We start from the raw sequence: 20649 nt of genomic DNA, 5'->3' as shown, positions 1-20649 counted from the left end.
CGCACAAAAAAGGGAAAAGCAGAAACTGCGACCTCAGGAGGAAACAGGTACAACGACCCGAAATTGGTTCAATAATTGAAGTTTAACACAAGCATAACATCGCGCAATGACGCGCATCAATGACATAACTGCCTTAACCTAATCCTGTTTAAAATCTAAAACGTGGTTGATTGTTGTTTCGTGCGCCCGTCAAAAATTCCATCTTATTTGATGCGAGAAAGACATGCTGATAGGCTATGCCTATGTATGTTTAGTAAATTATCCACTTATGGCTTTCATGCATGTTTTGTTATTTGTCAATAATACATCAAGGCTCAAACATGTTGCTTGTTAGCTTGCAAATGGTAGGCTATAGTAAGTGCTGACTTGCATCGGCTTTCTTGCCACTGGCTGAATCGAGAACTGGCTGACCGGACTGGAATAGCCAACCTTCAGCCGAATTTTGCCAGACGTGTTAGGAGGTGTTACTGCTTCATCACCAAACTACATGAACTTTCCTTACACGGTGAACAGGCAAATAAAAACGCAGCAAAGTCTAATTTCCCAAATGTGATCCGTGCTATTGACTGCAATCATATTGCTATAAGAGCACCGAGTGAAAATAAATGTGCCTTTGTTAACAGGAAGCATATTTTCATTCCCTCAATGTCCAAGTTATATAATGTGACACGGACATGTTGCTCACAAATGTTGGCCTGATTCATATTGAGACATAGGCTACTGTAGCAGCGTTGGGCGCAGACTGAATGCTGGAGCTGTGCGCGATGGTGGCTTGTACTGTGGGTGCGGGCGAATCGTGTTTAAATCCTGTGTGTAAATCCTAAAAGAATTTGTAACAATTTTCGACCATTTCTAAACATTCACCCTTTACTCATTCAAGTTATGTTGTAGGTGACAGTGGATATCCGCTGAAACGGTGGCTGCTCACGCCATTTATGAACCCACAAACAGTCAATGAAGTTGCGTTTCTTGTCTTTCCCGCTGTTTTTGGCATGTTGTCCACAGACATCAATATTCATTAAGGGCGTTTCGCTGAATATTTATAAGCAATTATGGGTGTGTCTTGAGGTACGCACAGGTGCCGCAAATGTAGAGTAGAGCTTGATTTATAAAGGGAAATTGGCGTGGAACGTGCGTGCGCACGGTTTTATAAATCAGAATATTTCTGTGCGCACGCACTTTCTGAGTTTTGAGCGCACGCCATCTTCTGGCGTACATCCTGCGCAAAGTTTTATAAATGAGGCCCCTGGTGTTGGGGTGCTCCACCTGCGCCACTGGTCTCCAAACAGTGGCCTCTCATCTCCTCCCAGGTACACAGCAAAATCAGCACACCCAATTTAACACTGTCAGAGTTGATTTCAACACTTTTGAAGTGTATGTATGAGTCCACACCACAAAGTGTTGAATTCTATTTGGAGAGTTAGCACCTCCGATGGCTTCCTGCTCCTGTGTTGCATTGACACAGAGATCAGATAGCAGGTCTCCAGGTTGAGGGCCTGCCTGGGCCATCAAAAAGCCAGGTATTCAGGCGCTGTGGCACAACTGCTTACAGCGCCTGTACCATATAGGTTCCCCGTACCCACAGGGACCAGGGATCGTGTGCGGCCTGGGTCATTTCCCAGTCCCGCCCTGTCTCTCTTTTCCACTTCACACACACATAGCACTTCATGCTCCGTAAAATGCAGTACACCTGGCACACTCCCAGAGCCCTCAGTGGAGTCATCCTACAGCCGGCACCACAGCACAAGGTGTGGGTGTAATGGCTCATTGCCCAAATTATTCTTATTTTTAAAAGGTTCAAAGTTATCGTCTATGACCAGACAAAGTAGTCTGGCTATCACTAAGCGCAATCTTTTAAGAATGAACATTAGTGTGGGGAGTCTGTGCTGAATTTTTACTGCACAAGAGGCATGATCAATGGGCATAGTTCAAATGACTGTACGCATTTGAATAGTCCTTCAACCAATCAGACCAATGATCCGGGACTGCCTGGTGGATAAGCTAGTTTGTGATTGGTTCCAGCAAACGTGGACAGGATGCAGGTTTCCAGCCTGAGCTGCCAGGCGAAATCCAATTGCCGGCAGATCGGGCTGGGTTTACCCAGTCTATCAAAGTTATTGGTTGGGTTTCCCAGATTCGTTAAGAAGCTCTTAGGTGCTAAGAACTTCTTAGGAGCGTTGTTAGAACGTTCTGATTGCGCTCCTAAGAAGTTCTTAGCACTTAAGAGCTTCTTAACGAGTCTGGGAAACCCAGCCCTGATCTTTTAGAAGCCATCTTAGGCCTGGTTTCTTTGGTAAGGTTACAGAGGTCAAGGGGATATGAGCATCATTTATACCCTCATATCAGACGTAAACTGTCTCAGATATTAAATATTCATCCTGGCAGGCAGGGGAAAGATATTTGGATTCCACTTAGTTGATAGAGGATAGAGGTAGAAAGAGCACAACATTAATACATGTCAAAATAATGGCCCTGCAGACTGTAATGACATCTAAAGACATCTTTGCAAAGGAATAAATCAGATTTGCACTTGAAAAGGCTATAACAAATGACTCAAGTCAAGTGTGTCCTAGCAAGTGGCCCCATCCTGAGCAGGTCATTGATTTGGTCTGTTGTGATTGACAAACTAAACCTTTATCTCCGGTGATTAGAGAGCACATTTGCACTGATCAATCGCGAGGCAAGTGCTTTGTTAAATAATTGATGATGAGCAATTTACACACACTTTGTTGGGTAGTTCAGCGGCGCCTGGGCCCAGGTTGATGAATGCAGGCGCCAAGCGGTATCGACAGTGGGAGCGGGAGACTTAGCCTGATTGAGTTCACCAGTCCCCATAGACAGTCACAGTGGTGCTCACTATATTAACTCTCAATGAGGCTTCTTGTTTCAGCTGTTACAAGGCCTTAAGGGGAACAGAAGGAGTTCAGAATAAAGAAAGTCGAGCAAGTGATCATACACATCTCCCTAAAATCTCCATTTTATGAATAAATGGCTCTAAAATTGAAGTGCAATATTATTACCATCTAAGTATAGTTCTAAGAGAACTGTTCCAAGGTTACACTTGTAACCTATAGACACTAAACATAGCAATGCAATGAATGAATGTTGGCTATAACTTAGAGTCTCTGCATGGCCTTCGACAGGCATTCATTTCAGGAAGATTAACAAGATTAACTGTCCAACAAACAGAGGAAAGTTGTGCCCCCCGCCCCCCCCCCCCCCCCCCCCCCCTCGTCTCGTGGCTCCGCTGGTGTGGTGGAAGTAAAGGGCTGTGCAGTGTGTGTGCAGGGTGATGGCTGGCTGTCGCGTCACTGCAGCAGCAGCAGGCTCTGGGGCATTGTTATAAATCAGGGCGCTGGCTGCAGCGGAGCAGACAGGCAGTCTGAGCAGCCCCTAACCTCGTTTTCTCCAGGGCCCTCTCGGCTCGGCACGGGCCCCCTTTGATGTACGCCACCATTAAGGCTAATGGCCCTTGTCTCGTGCAGACCGCTGGAGATTCGTTATGAGGTGATCAGGTGGCGGGAGGAAAGGCACGGACACTTTCAATAAATTAATGACAATAACGGGGATACTTAGAGCCGATGCGGAAACCACGCGGGATGTAAACGATAGCGCTGGACAACATGTCTGGGACGCAGTGGTGATATTTGACTTGACAAAAAGATCCGTTTTGCCAGGTGCACTACCTCCCTGTGGCTGAATTCATTTCCATCAACAAGGATCTTACTATGGATGGCGCTTTTGATGTTTTTGGCCGAAAGTACCATTTAACACAGATGTGTGGTGTGTGACATTACTCTCATTACTTCTAATCTCCTGAGAATTGGAATCAAAGGCTTGGTAACAGAGATGTCATTTCGCCACAAGTGAAGAAAAGTAAAGTACACTGACGGAAAGTCAAGTCGGCGACCGTGAAAGAGCGGGAGCGCATAGGAAAGACCAGTAAAAGCTAGTTCTAGGGGTGAAAGGTCAGGGCTGAAGTCTCCACCTTCAATTAGTGCGCCCATCTAAGCCGTTTGTTTGTATTAAGTGAAGACTGTTAGCTAGCGGCAGAGGGACTCACCCCATATGGATTAACTGGCAGACACATTAACCTACTGGGCTAAAAGCTCTGTCTGAGGGCCTGTCCAGAAATCCCTTCAGAACACGGCAGCCAAGTTCCCATTATGTGTAATGTCCTATAAAACAAAACAAAAGTGACTAAGGAAGGACATATCACACACTGATCTTGGCTGGGCTTAATTAACTAACAAAGTCTGGTATTATCTAAACTGCACAAATGAACAACAAGAATAATAATAATATAATAATAATAATACAAAATATAATTAAGAAAAGAACTACATAAAATGTTTATTGCATCCATGTCAGTTTTGGAATTTAGTTCCAAGAACTCAAACTGTACAAATCAAGTACCCTAGCATTGGCTGTGATACTATCGCCGCAACTATCGCTCAGAGCATTATTATAGGCTTTTTTTTTATACCCACTGGTATTATACATAAAAATCCAAGATAGCTAAGCAATGCTAGCTAAGTTAAGCAATTTACCAATGGGCAGTGCTGAACCAGAGTACACTATAGTCCAAAACACTGAGGTACATAGGATGACCATAATCCCATCCGGTGCACTGTGCAATGTCTCTCCTCACTGATTGCATTACAATTAATGCAACAACCATGATGAATGTGATTGCCCTTTGACAGGACTTCAAAGCAGCCATCCACAGAGATCATTTGATTAAGACGAGGGTGGCGGCAGAAGGAATTATGCAGGCAGAACAATTTGCCTTTTTTCGGGGCTCTGTAAGGGTCACCAGCCCGTGCTCTGCATCTATGGGCACTAATAGAGGCATTTATTATTCAGTCGTCATTATGTGCAGTCGTCTGGGATTGTCATTATAACATACAGTGGTGCAGTCTATGGGACACACAGAACTACGCAGTATACCCACTTAAAAAGCATCACCATCTCAGTATACCCACTTAAAAAGCATCACCATCTCAGTATACCCACTTAAAATAGGCAAGGATATGTATTAACATTTGGGGTTGATCACAGTATACCCACTACAGCTAACTACATCACAGTATATCCACTATTGGTGGCTAGACCACACCACTGATAACAAACATACTGTACATGCATTTGTTGGGAAACCAATCAGATATTTTAGTCCTGTGCAGACAAACATTTATGTATCAGCTCATGCATATGCGCAGAACTGTCATGTAAATAATAACCAGTAGCTGTGAGATACACCACGGAAGTCCTGTTGCATTGTTATAATAACAGCTATGATTTTAAGAGGTAATGGTCTCTGCACTGTGAGTTACCAGGCAACCCAACTGTTAGATAAATAAATAGATAAAAACAATCGTGTCTTCCATTCTCTGCCAATGTGAGTCTGACTCTCATTCACAGTTTTGTTTTCAGGCTGGGACTTCGCGTAGCATCAGGACACTGCATCACTGTGACTTGGAATTTTGTTTTGAACTTAATGTACAAGATATTCTTGCATGCACACATCCTGGAGATCGCATTGAGCAACAGCTGAGATCTATTTGGAGTGTCAGGATGGCATCCTTTTTGTGGCCAACATCAAGCTGTGTGTAACCTCAGAAATTCCCAAGTACAGTAGGTTATATAAAATCTTTATGAAGTGTGATACAATAAGACAAGATAATATGTTTTTGAGCCATGGGTGTTATTTTCAGAGCCCTGGCTTGGTGTGGTGTGGTTTTATATTTTAGCATGAGTACAGCGATGGGTTTTCTCCTTCCTTTGCCCTGCAGTACAAAACAGATGGTGTTTTGGTGGAAACCGAAGAAAAAAACATGCACTCCATGTTGTGCGCTGCCACTTAGTCTTACTCATACCATTAAGAATAAAAGGGTTGTTGTCTGCTTTGATTTGTGTGTGTGTGTGTGTGTGTGTGTGTGTGTGTGTGTGTGTGTGTGTGTAAACATATGCTGCCATCAACTGGTAGAACGTCAACACCTTAACAATAATCAAATACCTACATGCAACACCATTTTAAGAAGATAATTGAAAAATATTTTTGTAAATTATATACATGACCACTGACCAATATGATTCTGGAAATTGAAGTGCATACAAGTCCAAAGACACAAAAACAGCCATTTTGAAAATATTGCACCATTTTGAAATTCCTCTCACATTTATTTTCAGTATGATGGTCTACAAGACCCCTCTCTGGGCTTTGCAAACCCGATACTGTACACTTCCTATAGTTTCCAAATTGCTCAAAAACATTTCAGCCCTTTTGAATGTTGAGAGAGCTTTCTGTCATAAAATCAATTGACACCATTTAGTGAATGTGTTTACAATAACGTATGGATCTAATGAGATAACAGTATTGTACACAAAATACAGCAAAAGATTTAACTTGGTCATGCATATGCTCTGATATTTGCTTCAGTTTTAATGGTCTACAGCAAAAGATTTAACTTGGTCATGCATATGCTCTGATATTTGCTTCAGTTTTAATGGTCTACAGCAAAAGATTTAACTTGGTCATGCATATGCTCTGATATTTGCTTCAGTTTTAATGGTCTTCAGTGAAGTCTAACAGGTCTGGTCTGTATAGCTTAGCTATTTTGTTGGTGGCAAAATCGGGCAGATCTGTCCAGTCTGAAGGCACCTTGAATTAGTGCATTGAATAAGGGGGTGCACAGTTTTGGTAGGCATGACCTTAATCATTTCTCTGTCATTTTTTTCTTTTATAAGTTTTTGCTTAGCCTACAAAATCACTGTGGATGCCACGAAACTCACGCAGCAAATGAGGGAAGCTGGGGTCCATGTGTTCCAACGCATATGGGAGCCCAAGAATGATTTTCCCAGTCAGACACTTCTTGAAATACAAAGTTGGACCTTGTCTCTCCCTCTTACACCACCTCATTGCAACACATTCTTGATGACGGTTGCCAGCCGAGCCTTTATCTCCCATCAGCTCCCAAACCTCTCAGCAAGGCCGGCCATCTTGCACTGTGGTCAGAGATGTGAATGCAGACACTCCAACAGGAGCAAGACACTCTTAGGAGACACAGAAACAGGGTTAAGGAGTGTGTGTGTGTGTGGGTGGGTGGGTGAGTGGATTGGGGGGGGGGGGGTTGTCAATGTAACGCCATTATGGAAGGTGTTGGCTTAGCGGTTGTCAGGAACACTTCACATTCACTCATGTCCGAAGTATGCGGCTCTCAACACGCACATGCTGTTAAATGCACAGAAAGGCCTCGAAGGGCAAAACTGCTGCTGCTGATGCATGCCACTTTCCCAGCCTGGAAGAGAGCTGTCGTGGTGGCACGGAGGTTTTTTGTGAAACTAAACACAAATGTTGCTTATAAAGTCTGGACAACCTGTTCTATAAAGCACAAATACTGCATATTGAGTTCACAGCAGGGGACATTACTCAATAGAAGGTTGCCCTTTCTAGGGAGGTCTAAGTGGTCTAGTCACAATGCAACGGCATTGTGAAATAGCTGGCTAGAACAGAACTATACTGCCATCTAGTGAAAATAAATGTTTTTTTTTTCCCTTTGGCACTTTGAAACGAGTCAGTAAAATCTCAAAGTTACATGCTGTAAATGAAACCTAACCAGCAAACAATTACACACTTCCTGTGAATGCAAACAGTACCTGCGTCTTTGCCTTGTATGCAGCGAAGGGACATTGCTATATTCCTTATATATAGCTATGATAACAATAATGTCAATGCAACATCAACATTCAATAATGAAACATGTAGTACTGTTAACACACAGATATCCCATTGTGCCAAAATCATCAACACAAATAGGGCAAAGGGTCCCTTTTTCAGGAATGCTCCAACAGAACATGGCCAGTTACGGTCCCTCTGATTTCATCATCAACAGTACTGTGATCCTGACACCCATTCTGCGTGTCCGGTCACCTACTCCCTCTACCTCTTCATCTCCTCCTGTTTCCCTCCCCTACACCTGTATGATACTTTGCTCAATATGGCCTCTATTGCAATCAAAACCAAATGTTTACCCGTAGTCCATTCATAGAGCTCAAGCTATGAACTGAACTCATCATTAAATGTATTGATTGACAATATCAAATATCAATATAGTGTATATGTAGAGAGACCAATAGTATATTAAATAATAATAATAATAATAATAATAATAATATCTAGCAATAGGTCTAAATAACGCTAAATGAATTTCAAGGCCTAGTTATTTCAGATAAAATCAAGGCAGGAAATGTCAGTTTAGTTTCAGGAAGAGCAACATATCTCTTTGTGGTCACATATCGCATTACACAATCCAGACAAACAGATCTTACTGAAAACATGTTTATTCTATACACTGATGTCCAGTCACATTCAAAGTGAAGCTGTTCAACATTGAGACTGTGCACACATGTAAATGACCACAGTAAACATGTAGCCAGACTGACATCAGATCACAATTGTGCCTATTGTTCAGGCCACTACTTTGACATCAAAATACATGTCCAGATAAAAACAAAAACAATAATAAAAAATACCCTTAACAAATAATGTTCGACATGCAGAATCCTGATATAACTATAAAGTAAATCTGCTTACTGTACTGACAGACGGGAGGTGCCTCATTAGCTATACAAGGAAGGTTGTTTCCCCGGAAAGGATCACTGCTGAATTTAAATAAAATCCCTTTCAACCAAGTCTCACAGAAATAGTTAAAACATAAAACACGTTAAAAAAAAAAAAAAAAAAAAAAGATCTAGTCGTCCAGAATCTGTTACAGCTCCAAACATCATGTCCAACAGTCATCAATAATACATATTTTGAAAAAAAAGCTGTATTTACAGCACAAGTGATGTTGATATTGCCCATGGAAAAAAACAGTGCAATTTGACCAGCGCCACACAATACAGATGCATGTAATATAGATACACGTAAGCCTGCTGAAAGGCTCTCATACACACACACACACACACACACACACACACACACACACACACACACACGACACACACACACGACTCACACACACCCTGGTGTGAAAATGTACCCAGTTGCAAGGTCAGACTAAGTTCATTTTTCTTTCACATTGTATTTATGATGACATTACACACACAGTTAAATAATTTTCATGAACATTTAAAGAAATGAAAATGCCTGAAATCAAAACACCCAAAATGCATCAAAAGGACCAGCCTACAAAATGAATGTAATAGTTAATGGAGAGTATCTGATAAACTTGATTATTGGGCTAGCTGCACAGACCATTCCTTGACCAAAGGCTGTGGTCCAACTATATTCTACAAAACAGCCAAAAAACACTTACAGGGATCTTTTGGAAGAGCAAATATTTTTCCACAGAATCTTTCAACAACCTCAGAATGGAAGTGGGCAAGCATTACCCTCTGGTACTGATGCAAAACATAAACCTGACATGAGTCAAGTTTATCGCTAATGGTTCTGTCCATAATGATTATAAAAGATCAGGAGACATGCCTATTGAAACATCAATAACTAAAGGTACAGACATACAAATATGACGGAACTTTTGATGTTATTTACTATGCCATAAGTTGTGTGAAGTTTAAAATGAGAACATTTCCACCATGGAGACCATCAGGTAAATAATGTGTCTTTTTACCTTTTTTTTTTTTTTTTTAATATAGATCACATATAAAAATATATCGTACAACTCAGTTTATAATTGGTAATTCTATTCAAAATATTCATAAATCCTTTAGAACTTTGAGATTTACAACTGGCTTGAATAATTGTTTTTTGTGGGTAGTGTTTTTCATTACCAGGAGTTATGTCTAAAATCTAAAGACAGAAAGAAAAAGCTTATATGCTGACATGAAATCATACATTCTTAATTCTTTCATACACACACACAAAACAAAAACATATTATAATAACCCCCAAAATGTTGTAGTCTGCCTTAAACTGCTGCACATTATGATACCGTGACACGTGAACATTGCTGGACAGAACGGATTATTTCCCATGAGTTATCAAAAATGAGGAGCATTTCTCTTAGGTTTTAGTGCATGAATACTTGTTACATGGTCCTACATATGGTCATTTGCGCCCTGAACAGGCAAAATGACTCACGTATTCAGGCTATTTTTAGAATACTCATACAGTACTTGAGAGCTGAAGTTGTGTTCATCCGTTTATCAATCACCATTAAATACCTGGATAACATTTCCTCATATTTACATTACTGCTGCTAGAATTTGCTGCGTGTCTGTATCCATAAATCGGTTTAAAAACTACATGTGAAGTATAACTGAGCATAAAGATGAGGGCTTTGTTTATTTCCAATTAGATTTTTAAAGCAAAAGCATATGTGAATGTATTTTCATACACATTCAACAAAAATCCACCGAGAATATCAGCAAACAATTGCAAGCAAGATATAAAAAGACAAGTTAACAAATGTATAAAAAAACAAAACATAGGCATCATGATGACACAGGCACTCATGATAATTCATATTGATTTAGCTGGGGGCTGTGCTTTTTAAAATTAATTAAAAATGTTTGGCTGTCATAGTCATCAGTTCAAATGAATCACCAACACTCTTCAGCAAAGGACAGCCAATTATGAACAAGAGGTCATGTAAAAGTATTCTGAAAGTAGCAACATTTTAAAAGGTAACCATAATGTAATGTCCATAAAATGTTTACAACAACATTGCTTGTTCAACCTTACCTGTGATCATAACATTTTCTCAAGAATGGATACAGAGAGGCAAGTCTCTGAATTACATATATGTACATGTCTGTGTGTGTGTGAGCAAAACAGACAGAGAAAGAGAGAAAGAGAGAGAGAGAGACAGAGAGAGACAGAGAGAGAGAAAAGAGAGAAAGGGAGATGCACTTGCTGGCGCTCAGCACACACACAGAGCTGCCTTCCGATGCTGCTGCTGCAGGATGGGGGAGACGTTGGGCGCTCGTTTCTGAGCCCGGCCACCGCCACCACCGCCACCGCCACCGCCGCGCTTCAGACATGTCCGCTCGGGGTTGCGGCGGCGGTAAGGGTGGTGTAGGGAGCGCTGGATGCCCCTGCGGGCCCGCTTGATCACAGGTCCCGAGAGGGACGGGGCAGCAGCAGCAGCAGGGGCAGGGGCAGCAGGGGCAGCAGCAGCAGCGGCAACATAGGGCCCCGGGGTCCGTTCCTGTTCCCCTACGTCCAGCCAGCCGGTCAGGGCAGTGCTCGAGAGGCCGGAGTCCTCAGGGTCTGATCCGGCCAAGGAATCTGACAGGTCACAGAGGCTGACCCCCGTCAGGCCATTGGCTCGCTCTAAAGGGGGCGGGGAGTCGCCTGATGGGAACACGATGACCGGATCAGGAGTCTGCTAAGGAGAGAGCGAGAGGATACGGAATGAAGGTTTCGGCTAGTTACACTTTTAAAAAAAGGTAGTCTGATGGTAGTAATCTGATGCTCACAGTTGGGCACAGTTTTCACAGTCACCGTTATATTCTGCCAATTTATCAACATATCTGATATCACTTTAAAGGGACATTCCGCCATTTTTGGAAATAAGCTCATTTTCCACCTACCCTCGAGCAAAACAATTGATATTTACCTTTTTCCCGTTCATCCAGCCATTCTGTGAGTCTGGCGATACAACTTTTAGCTTCAGCCTAGCATAGATCATTGAATCGGATTAGATCATTAACATCTCGCCTGCTAGCATCATGCTTAAAAGAGAATAAGATTTACGGTAATTTTCCCATTGAAAACGTGTCTCTTCTCAAGTTAGAAAGTGCAATAAGATCCCCATAAGCAAAAAGCAGTAGTAGTGCGTGATATCACTGTGCACATGGGATGTTTGCAACTTCCCTTGATTACAACAGATGAGAGTGTAGTTCAATGTCAAATCAGCCTAGAAAAACGGCAGGTTTCATTTTCAGTTGGTCTTCTTATTGCACTTTCTAACTTGAGAAGAGACACGTTCACAATGTTTTTAGAACGTGTTTTGTTTAGCTCGAGGGGAGGTGGAAAATTAGCTTATTTCCAAAAATAAGCGGAGTATCCCTTTAAAAATATACTTGATGTGAAACTAATGTGTACTTTTACTTGATTCAAAAAACAAAAAAACAAAAAAACGATGACCCATAACTCTTCCTTCACGGCAAGATGAAAATGGAGAGTGGAAACTGAATATAGGCTCACATGGCAAGATTGTTTTCCAAGATACAGGTGGTGGGGCACTGGCTCATTTCACACCTTATCCATTCTTTACAAACTTATTATGTACATTTTGGACAACACCCAGACTGAGATCTTTGTGTCTGATGCAAGATAACCGAAGAAGCAAAGAGATCTTTTGGAGTTTGAGCGCGCCTCTCTCTGCAACATGTTTATAGGTAACATTACATGTCCAAAGCATTAACAATGAGATTTACTGTAGACAAAACCAACAAATCACAACAGAGTCCAACTACTCCATATCTACATATCTTGCATACAGAAGAATGGGCCATAATTCCTAAAGAGGTATTATGTCTACTGCACTTAACACTAGTTGTCATCTTCAAAATAGCCACAGTCCCAGAGGAAAACTAGGGCAAGATCAAAGTGCCTTTTTCACTAAAACCAAAACACATTTCACATGAAAGGATTAAGCACACACTTGGCCCCTCTCTTCCGAGCCTACCAGGGATATCTCTAGGAAGAGTAAACAAACAAGATGTGCAGCTCTACCCAAGACTAAAGACAGAGGGAATGAGTCACCCAGCATGTCTGGCAAAGGAAGGAGGGAGGGAGGGAGGGAGGGAGGGAAGGAGGGAAGGAGAAAGAGACAGTGTAGGAAGAGAACATGTATTCATGTTCATATGACTTAATTGACAGACAATCAGTTATTATATGGTCAGTCACCAGTTTATGTAAATCTTTTAATCCTAGGTTAATTCAAAATAACCATACAACCATTCACGCCAGTCACAACCCTAGTTATTAAAATGATTAATAGCTAGGTTTTACAGTTATGCACCACCTTGTGTGCATCCAATGTGGCCATGCCTCAACTGAACTTAGTAACCCATAAACACCGCACACAGCACAATGTTAAACATTGTAAAACAATCATGAGTGCAAACCAGGCAGGGATTTAGCTGCATCATCTGCAAGCCTACTGGAGCACAGCAGCTTAAGTCTGGTCGTGCCTCTGATCCCAAACACACAAATCAGTGCTTAAAATCTCTTTCAGCCGGGTTAGAAACAACGACCCATACCTACTCGGGAGTTGATCAGTCAGACAAAAGCAGCCAACTTTTTTTTTTTTTTTTTCTAATCACCTCAACATTTCTCCTGTGTGTGAGAAACCACAAAGCAAAAGCAAAGTTCACTTGTACAGCAGAGTCCAGCCAGGCCATGGTGAAACCCAACCTGAGCGTTGTTGTGCGTGCGGGGCGTGAGCTTACGAACCTTGATCAGCGGCGTGTCGGCACGGGAGTCGCCCGGCGGGTCGTGCTGGGGACCCTCGGCCAGGTTGAGGATGACCTCGTCGCGGTGCACGGGCAGCTGCGGCTTGCCCGGCTCGGGCAGGGCGATGACGATGACGCTGGTGTTGTCGGCGCGGAGCATTCGCTGGCGCCACCGCAGGAGAGCGTGGCAGCCTAACCTCCGCGCACAGGACATGCCAAACGGAGCCTGGGAGGGGAGGGGAGGACAGAGGGACAAGGAGTCAACACTTGTGGTGGAGAAATTGTATTGACTGTGCAAGCATTCTTTTTTCATATTTTTTTTTAAGTATACTTTTTGAGCTTTTATGCCTTTAATCGGACCGGACAGTAGAGAGAGACAGGAGGGGAAAAAAGGAGGAGAGAGAGTTGGGGTGGGATTCGAAAAGGACCATGGGGCGGGAATCGAACCTGTGTCGCCGACGTGCGGTGCAGGGGCCCCAGCCAGTCGTGCCACGTAAGACGCAGCTAGTAGTTGGGAAATTACGGTAATCTCATGTCGTGTGTTGCTGCCACTGGTACTCACCGCTGCTTCGTCGTGGCTCTGCAGCACTGTGACGGCTTCCTGGGGGGGCACCATGTTCCACAGACCGTCACTGCCCACAATGATGTAACGGTGCCGTCTGAGGTCCAGGGTCACCACACTGGTGTCTGGCTCCGGGCTCACCACAAACTCTCCGCTGTAGAAGTCGTAACTCCACAGATCACCTGCGGAAAGGTTGGTCCCAAGCAGATCAGTTGTGTGTGATTTCAAAAAGAACACACAAGGAACTGACATCCATAGTGACAGTCAACTGCATTACATTGTTAAATGGAAGCTTGAAAAACAAATCAAAATGACACCTTTAACTGAAATGTCCCCAAGAACAATTGAGGAAAATTTCAGATAACATTTTTAAAACATTATGACATTTGTGAATGTGACTGCAAGTAATAATGTAATTGTGAATAAATGTCAAAACATGTCAAGACTTGTCTCATGTCAAAACTTTTCTGCTGACTCATGAAGGCCAACGCCCATTTGCGCCGTCTATGGATTTGATACTCAAGGGATAGAACGGTTTTCTCAGCTTTGGCGTCAACGTGCGTCAGGCGCTGCCAGTGCTCCATCAAAAACAATGGAATCCTAAACTGCACAGATCAGTTTTTCAGACTGACACTTAACTCACCAAGAGCTCGAGCAACAGCAAGGAACGGGATCTGGTCTATGACTGTGCTCCTTCGCACGGGCCCATTGTGAGTCAGCCTGGGCCTCTTCCACACCACACGGTTCACCCCCGACTTCTTCACCACACTACACAAGGAAATCCAATGCAGATGTTAGGATCCTACATAGGCTATTCTAAGTAAGTAACCCAACAGTGTAGACAGAAAGACACACGAGAAGGCAAAGGACATGGGTGAGGTATTTCTGTAAGCATACAACATTGAAACAGGTCCACTAATTGCATGCCTTGTAAGTCATGGCTATGCCTCAAGTCATCATTCAGTCTGAACAAAGTTGAGCTGCATGAACATAACTAGTAATGACAGCTAATTGCATCTGATCACATTAATTTCTAAACTTGTTCAATCTTTTTCAAGTCTCAACCAACCACAGTCCAACACAATAAAACACTGGACCCTACATTACTTTGATGTGTGGGGTCTAAATGCCTTCATTCTCACCTGCCACCAAGGCCTTCGATCCGTTGCCGCTCTTTGGGAAGCTCTGGCTTGTGGTCTTGTGTGACCTCCACAGCTTTGATGGCCTTGTCCATGGGATCTTCCCTGACCCCGAGCACAACAGATGAATCTCCCACATGAGCCACATACATGCGGTCTCCACGGATCACTACAACGCTGGCTGTTGTGCCAGAGGTGCTTGGAAGACCAGTAATGGTCTTTGGCCATTCAGCTGCACAGGTAAATGAGTACGTGAGGAGTGGGTAGAGGATATAAAATGAAACACAATGGAAACAGAGATGAGTGTCTTATAGAAGAATTTTCATCCAATCAGTGTGAACTTTATCCTCATTCACATACACAAATTTACTTTTTAAACCAAATGTTTAACTATGCATACTTATAAGCATGTGCTATTAACGTGCTAGTATTTCAATCTCTGTGAGAATAATCCAATACAGTAAACGTAGTACACACACAGATAACTTGTTCACTAGTCAATCAGTTTCGTTTGAGCTGCCCGCGAAGTTTGAAAACCTTCAAGAACTTGTCGCAAAAAAAAAAGGGGGTAGTCAGAGGTGTGAGCGGGACTGGTGAGCGTCAAATCTGACCATTAATAACAATAACATAAACATAGTGAAATGCAATAACCCGTAAATCACTCTTCTTGAGAACAAGATGATAAAATGTATCTACAGCTAAATTACTACTACGCTTACGTGACTAGCATTACAGAGCTAGTATTATCTCTAGCTTATGAAATGCGCAGCACTTTGAGCATGCTCGGTTTCTGCTAAAACCGCTTATTTTCCCTCCAACTCAAAACCTCCAGATCTTTAAATGGGTGGGGTGTTTTTCGACAAAGATAGCAGCACAACATAATTTATCATCATTTAATACTACCTAGCGTTACAGTAATAATTCCACTGTAGCATCTAAACAACGAGTCGCCCAAAGTAACTAGGCTGCTAGCTGGGTTAGCTAACTTAATACAATTGGTGTACAGTTACAAAACAGTGAGCAGCGGCATTAGCTTTGAATAAACATTAGCATGATGCTAACAACCCATCTACTATCAGGTCAATACTCCTTAAATATGTTTATTTGTCTTAAGATTTAAAGGACATATTTATAGCTTTGCATTATGCTATTGCTGCTAATAGCAAAATGTACTTACGGAGCTTTTTCCACATTGCATGATGACAGGCTATGAAACCCTTTCGAATAGCAACGCATACATCCCTGTAGTCTTTGGACCAAAATCCCCGTTGCTTTTTTATAAAATCCCATAGGTGATCCCGAGCAAAATGTGCTGCCTCCCGACCTCCGTGACCGTCGAAAACGGCAAAAAATGCCACAGACCTCCGTGACTCCGATGCAGATTCTGCCTTTGGTTGCGATAACCGTGTAGCCGTTTCCTCTGCACAGTTAACGTTAATGTCTACACTGGCATTATCAACCTGTTCCTCTGTGGTTATTTGCTGTGTCCACACAACAGTGACGGGTGAAGTTTCTGTTTTGGAGAGAGAATCTGCTACATGAGAGGAGGGCTGCTCAACAAGCTGATCTTCAGGATGGAAGTCCGCCTTTGAGTCCCCATGTCCGACCGAGCCAAGCTCGTCCTCGCTCGGCTCGTACTCCAACACCACCTCGGTAACATCCTCCATGTATTTTCTTCCTCCTTGCTCGGAGAAAACACTTACTCGCAACGATAAGTCGCTATGCATGGCCATGGAACTAACGGATCCAATAAGCTAATGTCAGATTTATGAGATACAATGATCGTATCCAACTTGGCCGCAATTTCGGCAGCAAAAACATTGATATTTCAGAGCCCGTCTTTTGTTTATGTCTACTCTCGCAGTGGTAACATAGATATCTTGTAAACGCGTATTCGGCGCCGGAGTGTCAAGCCGGAAGTATACTGCCCCTAGTGGTTTGCACGGTTTGCACGGCTCTCCAAGTCTATTTTACCATAGACATAGAACGCGTTCTATGTCTATGTATTTTACTGTAGTATTTTACTAAGTATTTTACTAGGCTAGGCCTACTGTAATATGCATCAGTGAATTAACCAGCTAATGGCCATTGGTTGCATAGGGATCCCACAGACCATGGCAAAGCATGGTATGGTCTGACTGAGCATATATGCATAACTGGGAAACATTCTACATAGCTGCTAGTACAACTCTGTTTTCTTTCTCCATAAGTAATGTAAACTTTATATTTAATTTAGAATAGTGCTAATGATATTGTTTAAATAGAAAAAAATGTTAGGCCTGTTGTTTTCTGGAAAATATGATATATATATATATATATATATATATATAATATGATTTATCGTAATCTCACAATGTAAACAATGAGGAACAATCCAACCGAGTAAGCAAATTCATATGATATAAGTCTGTGTGCTTAAAAACTGTGCCACCACTAGATAAGATTCACTTTATTGTCATTGTGCAGAGTACATGTAGTCTGGCTTTCACCATACTAAGCTCAATCTTTTAAGTATTATTAGTATAGGGAGGCTGCGCTTTATGTTTCTACTGCACAAGAGGCGTGATCAATGGGCATCGTTCAAATTACTCTGTACCCTTCAACCAATCACAACCACGATCCGGTGCGTCTTTTGGATAAGCTAGTTTCTGATTGGAGCCAAAGGCTCTGGCAGGGAACAGGGGAGATAGATGTGGAACTTGTATCCTTTCCCATATCATGGTGACCTGATTCAAAATTATTTATTTATTCATGAATTAATTTACAAAAAAGGTTAAAAAAAATCATTTTTAACCTCTCCGCCATAGCCCTTTTCATCTGGCGTACCCCCTAGAAGCTGCCCGCATACCAGTTTGGGAATCCCTGGTTTACAGTAGTATAAATGAACTACAAATGTGTGCAGTGTATTAACATATTGTATTAACATACTGTACTTGCTCTGGATGATGTGGTCATGAAGCGACTCCTAGGATGTCATTCAGTGGTCTGATGAGTGGTGCCTTCGACCATGCTCAGAAGGCCCTCTCCTCGAATCATGCCGCGGTGGTCCTAGCTTGTATGATGCCCTGGACAGCCACCCCCCTCAGCGAAATATATTGAAGCAGAGCACTTTGCACCTTACTTAATTCTTCTTAGAAGTCTTCTCAGAAAGTGTAATGCGTATTGACTGACAGCAAGCCCTGTGTCCAAGCATTTCAGAATCTGTGTAGGGGGGGGGATTTTTCTTTAAGCCCATGTGTGACTGTCCATAGTCAGTCACTTGCACGTGCTGATTCAGCATGTAGCAGGAGCAGCTATCCTGCCATCTGATTTGGCATGCCACACTGTACCAGAATGTGACAGCCCTGTGCCAGATATGTCCTTTGTCCACATTGCTGCCAACACTGGTGTGTGTCCGGTTACTGCCAATGACATCGTGTGTGTTTCGCAGAAGCTGCCTTTTACCAACCGGTCGGCATGGCTGGCTATTGAGTCACATTGAGAGCTCTGATCTCAGATGGACCTGTGCTCATCTCCATCAAAACACACTGTCTTTCAAGAAACATTACTTGCACGTCAGCACCCTGTCTGAACATGGCCTGTTGGTTGTCCATCGGCACACACCTCTTGCCACCTCTGCAGGTACCCAGGTCCATTATTGGTGGTCTTCTCACCTCAATTCCGCACTACATTTATGTGTTAAGTGGACTCTGCTGTTCAGTGTGTCACCAATGGCTGCCATCAGTGTGCAGCTTTGAGAAAGGCGGCTGTGTTCATGTGTGGCCAGTCGACAGCACACGCACCTCAGATTGTTATGTTCAGTGACCACCAGTTTATTGTTGTTGTACGTGAATGTTTTACAATGTCCTTTGACATCAAAGATTAATGCCGTGAGACGCTTGACTATTCTATTGACTAATTTTCTTTAGGATACTGTAAAACAACAGGTAGTATCTTTGTGTTGCCCTATACGTTTGAGTGTCGTAAGACTTGTCACACATGCTTAATTCAAAGTCATGCACGTTCGCACAATAAACCCTTAACTTGCAGGTCTTGGTACTTGTATGTTATTTGACAGAAGAATATCAATATGATTGTAGGCAGAGCATTTTAGTTCCTGGACTGGTCTATTATGGCGCCATAATGTTGAAATATGCAGAATGCAGATATTTCTGTCCTGAAGAAGATATTGTCTGGATGTTGACCATAGCTGCATTCAGATGCTGGCTTTTGAACTGTGCACTAATAACAAGTTGGATGGTCCCTCTTCTATTTAGCGCTGAGGATGCAGAGTCCGATTTCCAAAATACCACTGGCCATTTTGAATACCACTGGACAGTTTTTCATTTGACCTCAGTCAATCTCAAATGGGTTTTACCAGATAAGACAGTGGCATTTCTTGATTATGTATAAATATGGTTTCTTCTTTGAACGGTAGAGTTTTTATCCTCTATTTATGGGTGAATCATGAAACTGTACATAGACAACGGCTATCAGATGCTTTCCTGACACTATACAATGATTTTTCATAAGGCCCGGGAGATCACAATCATCCAACAGTATTTTTCAGCTTTCCCTTTGTTTACAAAGATGTCTCTGGGTTCTCAGAATATTTTTGGATCCTCGAATTCTTCACTATTTCACATTAAGAAGTATTGTTTTTATTTAGTTGCACTATCTCAGACAGGAGTGATGAATAGCTCAGCATTTTTAGAGAGACTACTGCCTCTCTGGAATGCTCTTTTATGTCCAATAGTGCCAGTTTAGTTGTGAAATCCTCCTTGTGTTTTCTTATACAACTTTTAATGCCTTTTAGTCTTTTATAGCCTTTTATAGTTTAACCTTTTTTGTGTGTGCTGCATTCCTCAATTATCAGTTTCAGCACTATGTGTCCATGTAATTTGTTTCAGCTAAGTATGATTTGAACATTGTCAAAGTTTCGTGGCAATCGATGATCACAGGTCATCCAATAGTGTGGTGCAGTGCAGTGTTACTAATTAGCATGTGGTGGAATGTAAACAGTAATGAAAAAGCCCTATAGGAGCCTGACAAAATGCGCGTGTAAAAGAAAAGTGGTCAGACGGATTTAGAGGCTTTTGCATCTGAACCCTTCAGATGCGTTAGCCAGAAAAGTTTGAGAACTGCCCTATTGGACTTGGCAGACATGAACTGCTACTAGTAAGTGTTGGGAATTCCTGAATTTAGTGTCAAGTAAATCGCGAAAATGTCAGCTGATAAAACAAGTCAATATTACCAGTTAGGCCTACGCTTAAGGAAAAGAGGGGGCACCCGGATTTGAACCGGGGACCTCTTGATCTGCAGTCAAATGCTCTACCACTGAGCTATACCCCCATCTGCAACAACAGGGAACATTTCATGATTTTAAAGCATTTCCTCGGCTAGTATTTAGTGGTGTGTTTATATTTTGTTTCATATATTTTTGTATTCGTGTAACAAAACATGCACATGTCATGCCAGAACATTCAATGGTGAAATACACAATGATGGAAACGATTCTTGAAAACGCAGAGAGCTAAAACA

The 20649-nt window shown here is 42.3% G+C and overlaps 1 protein-coding gene and 1 non-coding gene across 3 annotated transcripts; both read right to left on the bottom strand.

The window, feature by feature from the left end:
* Positions 1–8327: 8327 nt before the first annotated feature.
* Positions 8328–17005, bottom strand: ppm1db (protein phosphatase, Mg2+/Mn2+ dependent, 1Db). 2 transcript variants are annotated; one of them, XM_062537085.1, is made up of 6 exons: positions 16307–17005; positions 15133–15361; positions 14634–14758; positions 13991–14172; positions 13430–13654; positions 8328–11354 (listed from the first exon to the last, which is right to left on the bottom strand). In XM_062537085.1, the coding sequence occupies exons 1-6, from the start codon at positions 16860–16862 to the stop codon at positions 10887–10889; spliced, it is 1785 nt and encodes a 594-aa protein (XP_062393069.1). In that variant the 5' UTR covers positions 16863–17005; the 3' UTR covers positions 8328–10886. The 2 variants fall into 2 exon arrangements, with proteins under 2 accessions (XP_062393069.1, XP_062393070.1); XM_062537086.1 differs by having other exon boundaries at positions 8328–11351.
* Positions 17006–20388: 3383 nt separating this feature from the next.
* trnac-gca (transfer RNA cysteine (anticodon GCA)) lies at positions 20389–20460 on the bottom strand. Its single transcript has one exon. It is a non-coding gene; the product is annotated as a tRNA-Cys (tRNA).
* Positions 20461–20649: the final 189 nt, after the last annotated feature.

Source organism: Sardina pilchardus, chromosome 5, assembly GCF_963854185.1.
Source record: "Sardina pilchardus chromosome 5, fSarPil1.1, whole genome shotgun sequence".
Classification (NCBI taxonomy): domain Eukaryota; kingdom Metazoa; phylum Chordata; class Actinopteri; order Clupeiformes; family Clupeidae; genus Sardina; species Sardina pilchardus.
This window is presented reverse-complemented; position numbering and strand designations above follow the sequence as displayed.

What these genes read in the sequence shown, in the direction of transcription:
- ppm1db (XM_062537085.1), bottom strand. Translation starts at nt 16,862, where the DNA reads ATGGCCATGCATAGCGACTTATCGTTGCGAGTAAGTGTTTTCTCCGAG. An exon ending in ATCGAAGGCCTTGGTGGCAG is followed by an intron (nt 14,759 to 15,132) that starts GTGAGAATGAAG and finishes TTCCTTGTGTAG; the next exon opens with TGTGGTGAAGAAGTCGGGGG. An exon ending in AGAGCCACGACGAAGCAGCG is followed by an intron (nt 13,655 to 13,990) that starts GTGAGTACCAGT and finishes CTCCCCTCCCAG; the next exon opens with GCTCCGTTTGGCATGTCCTG.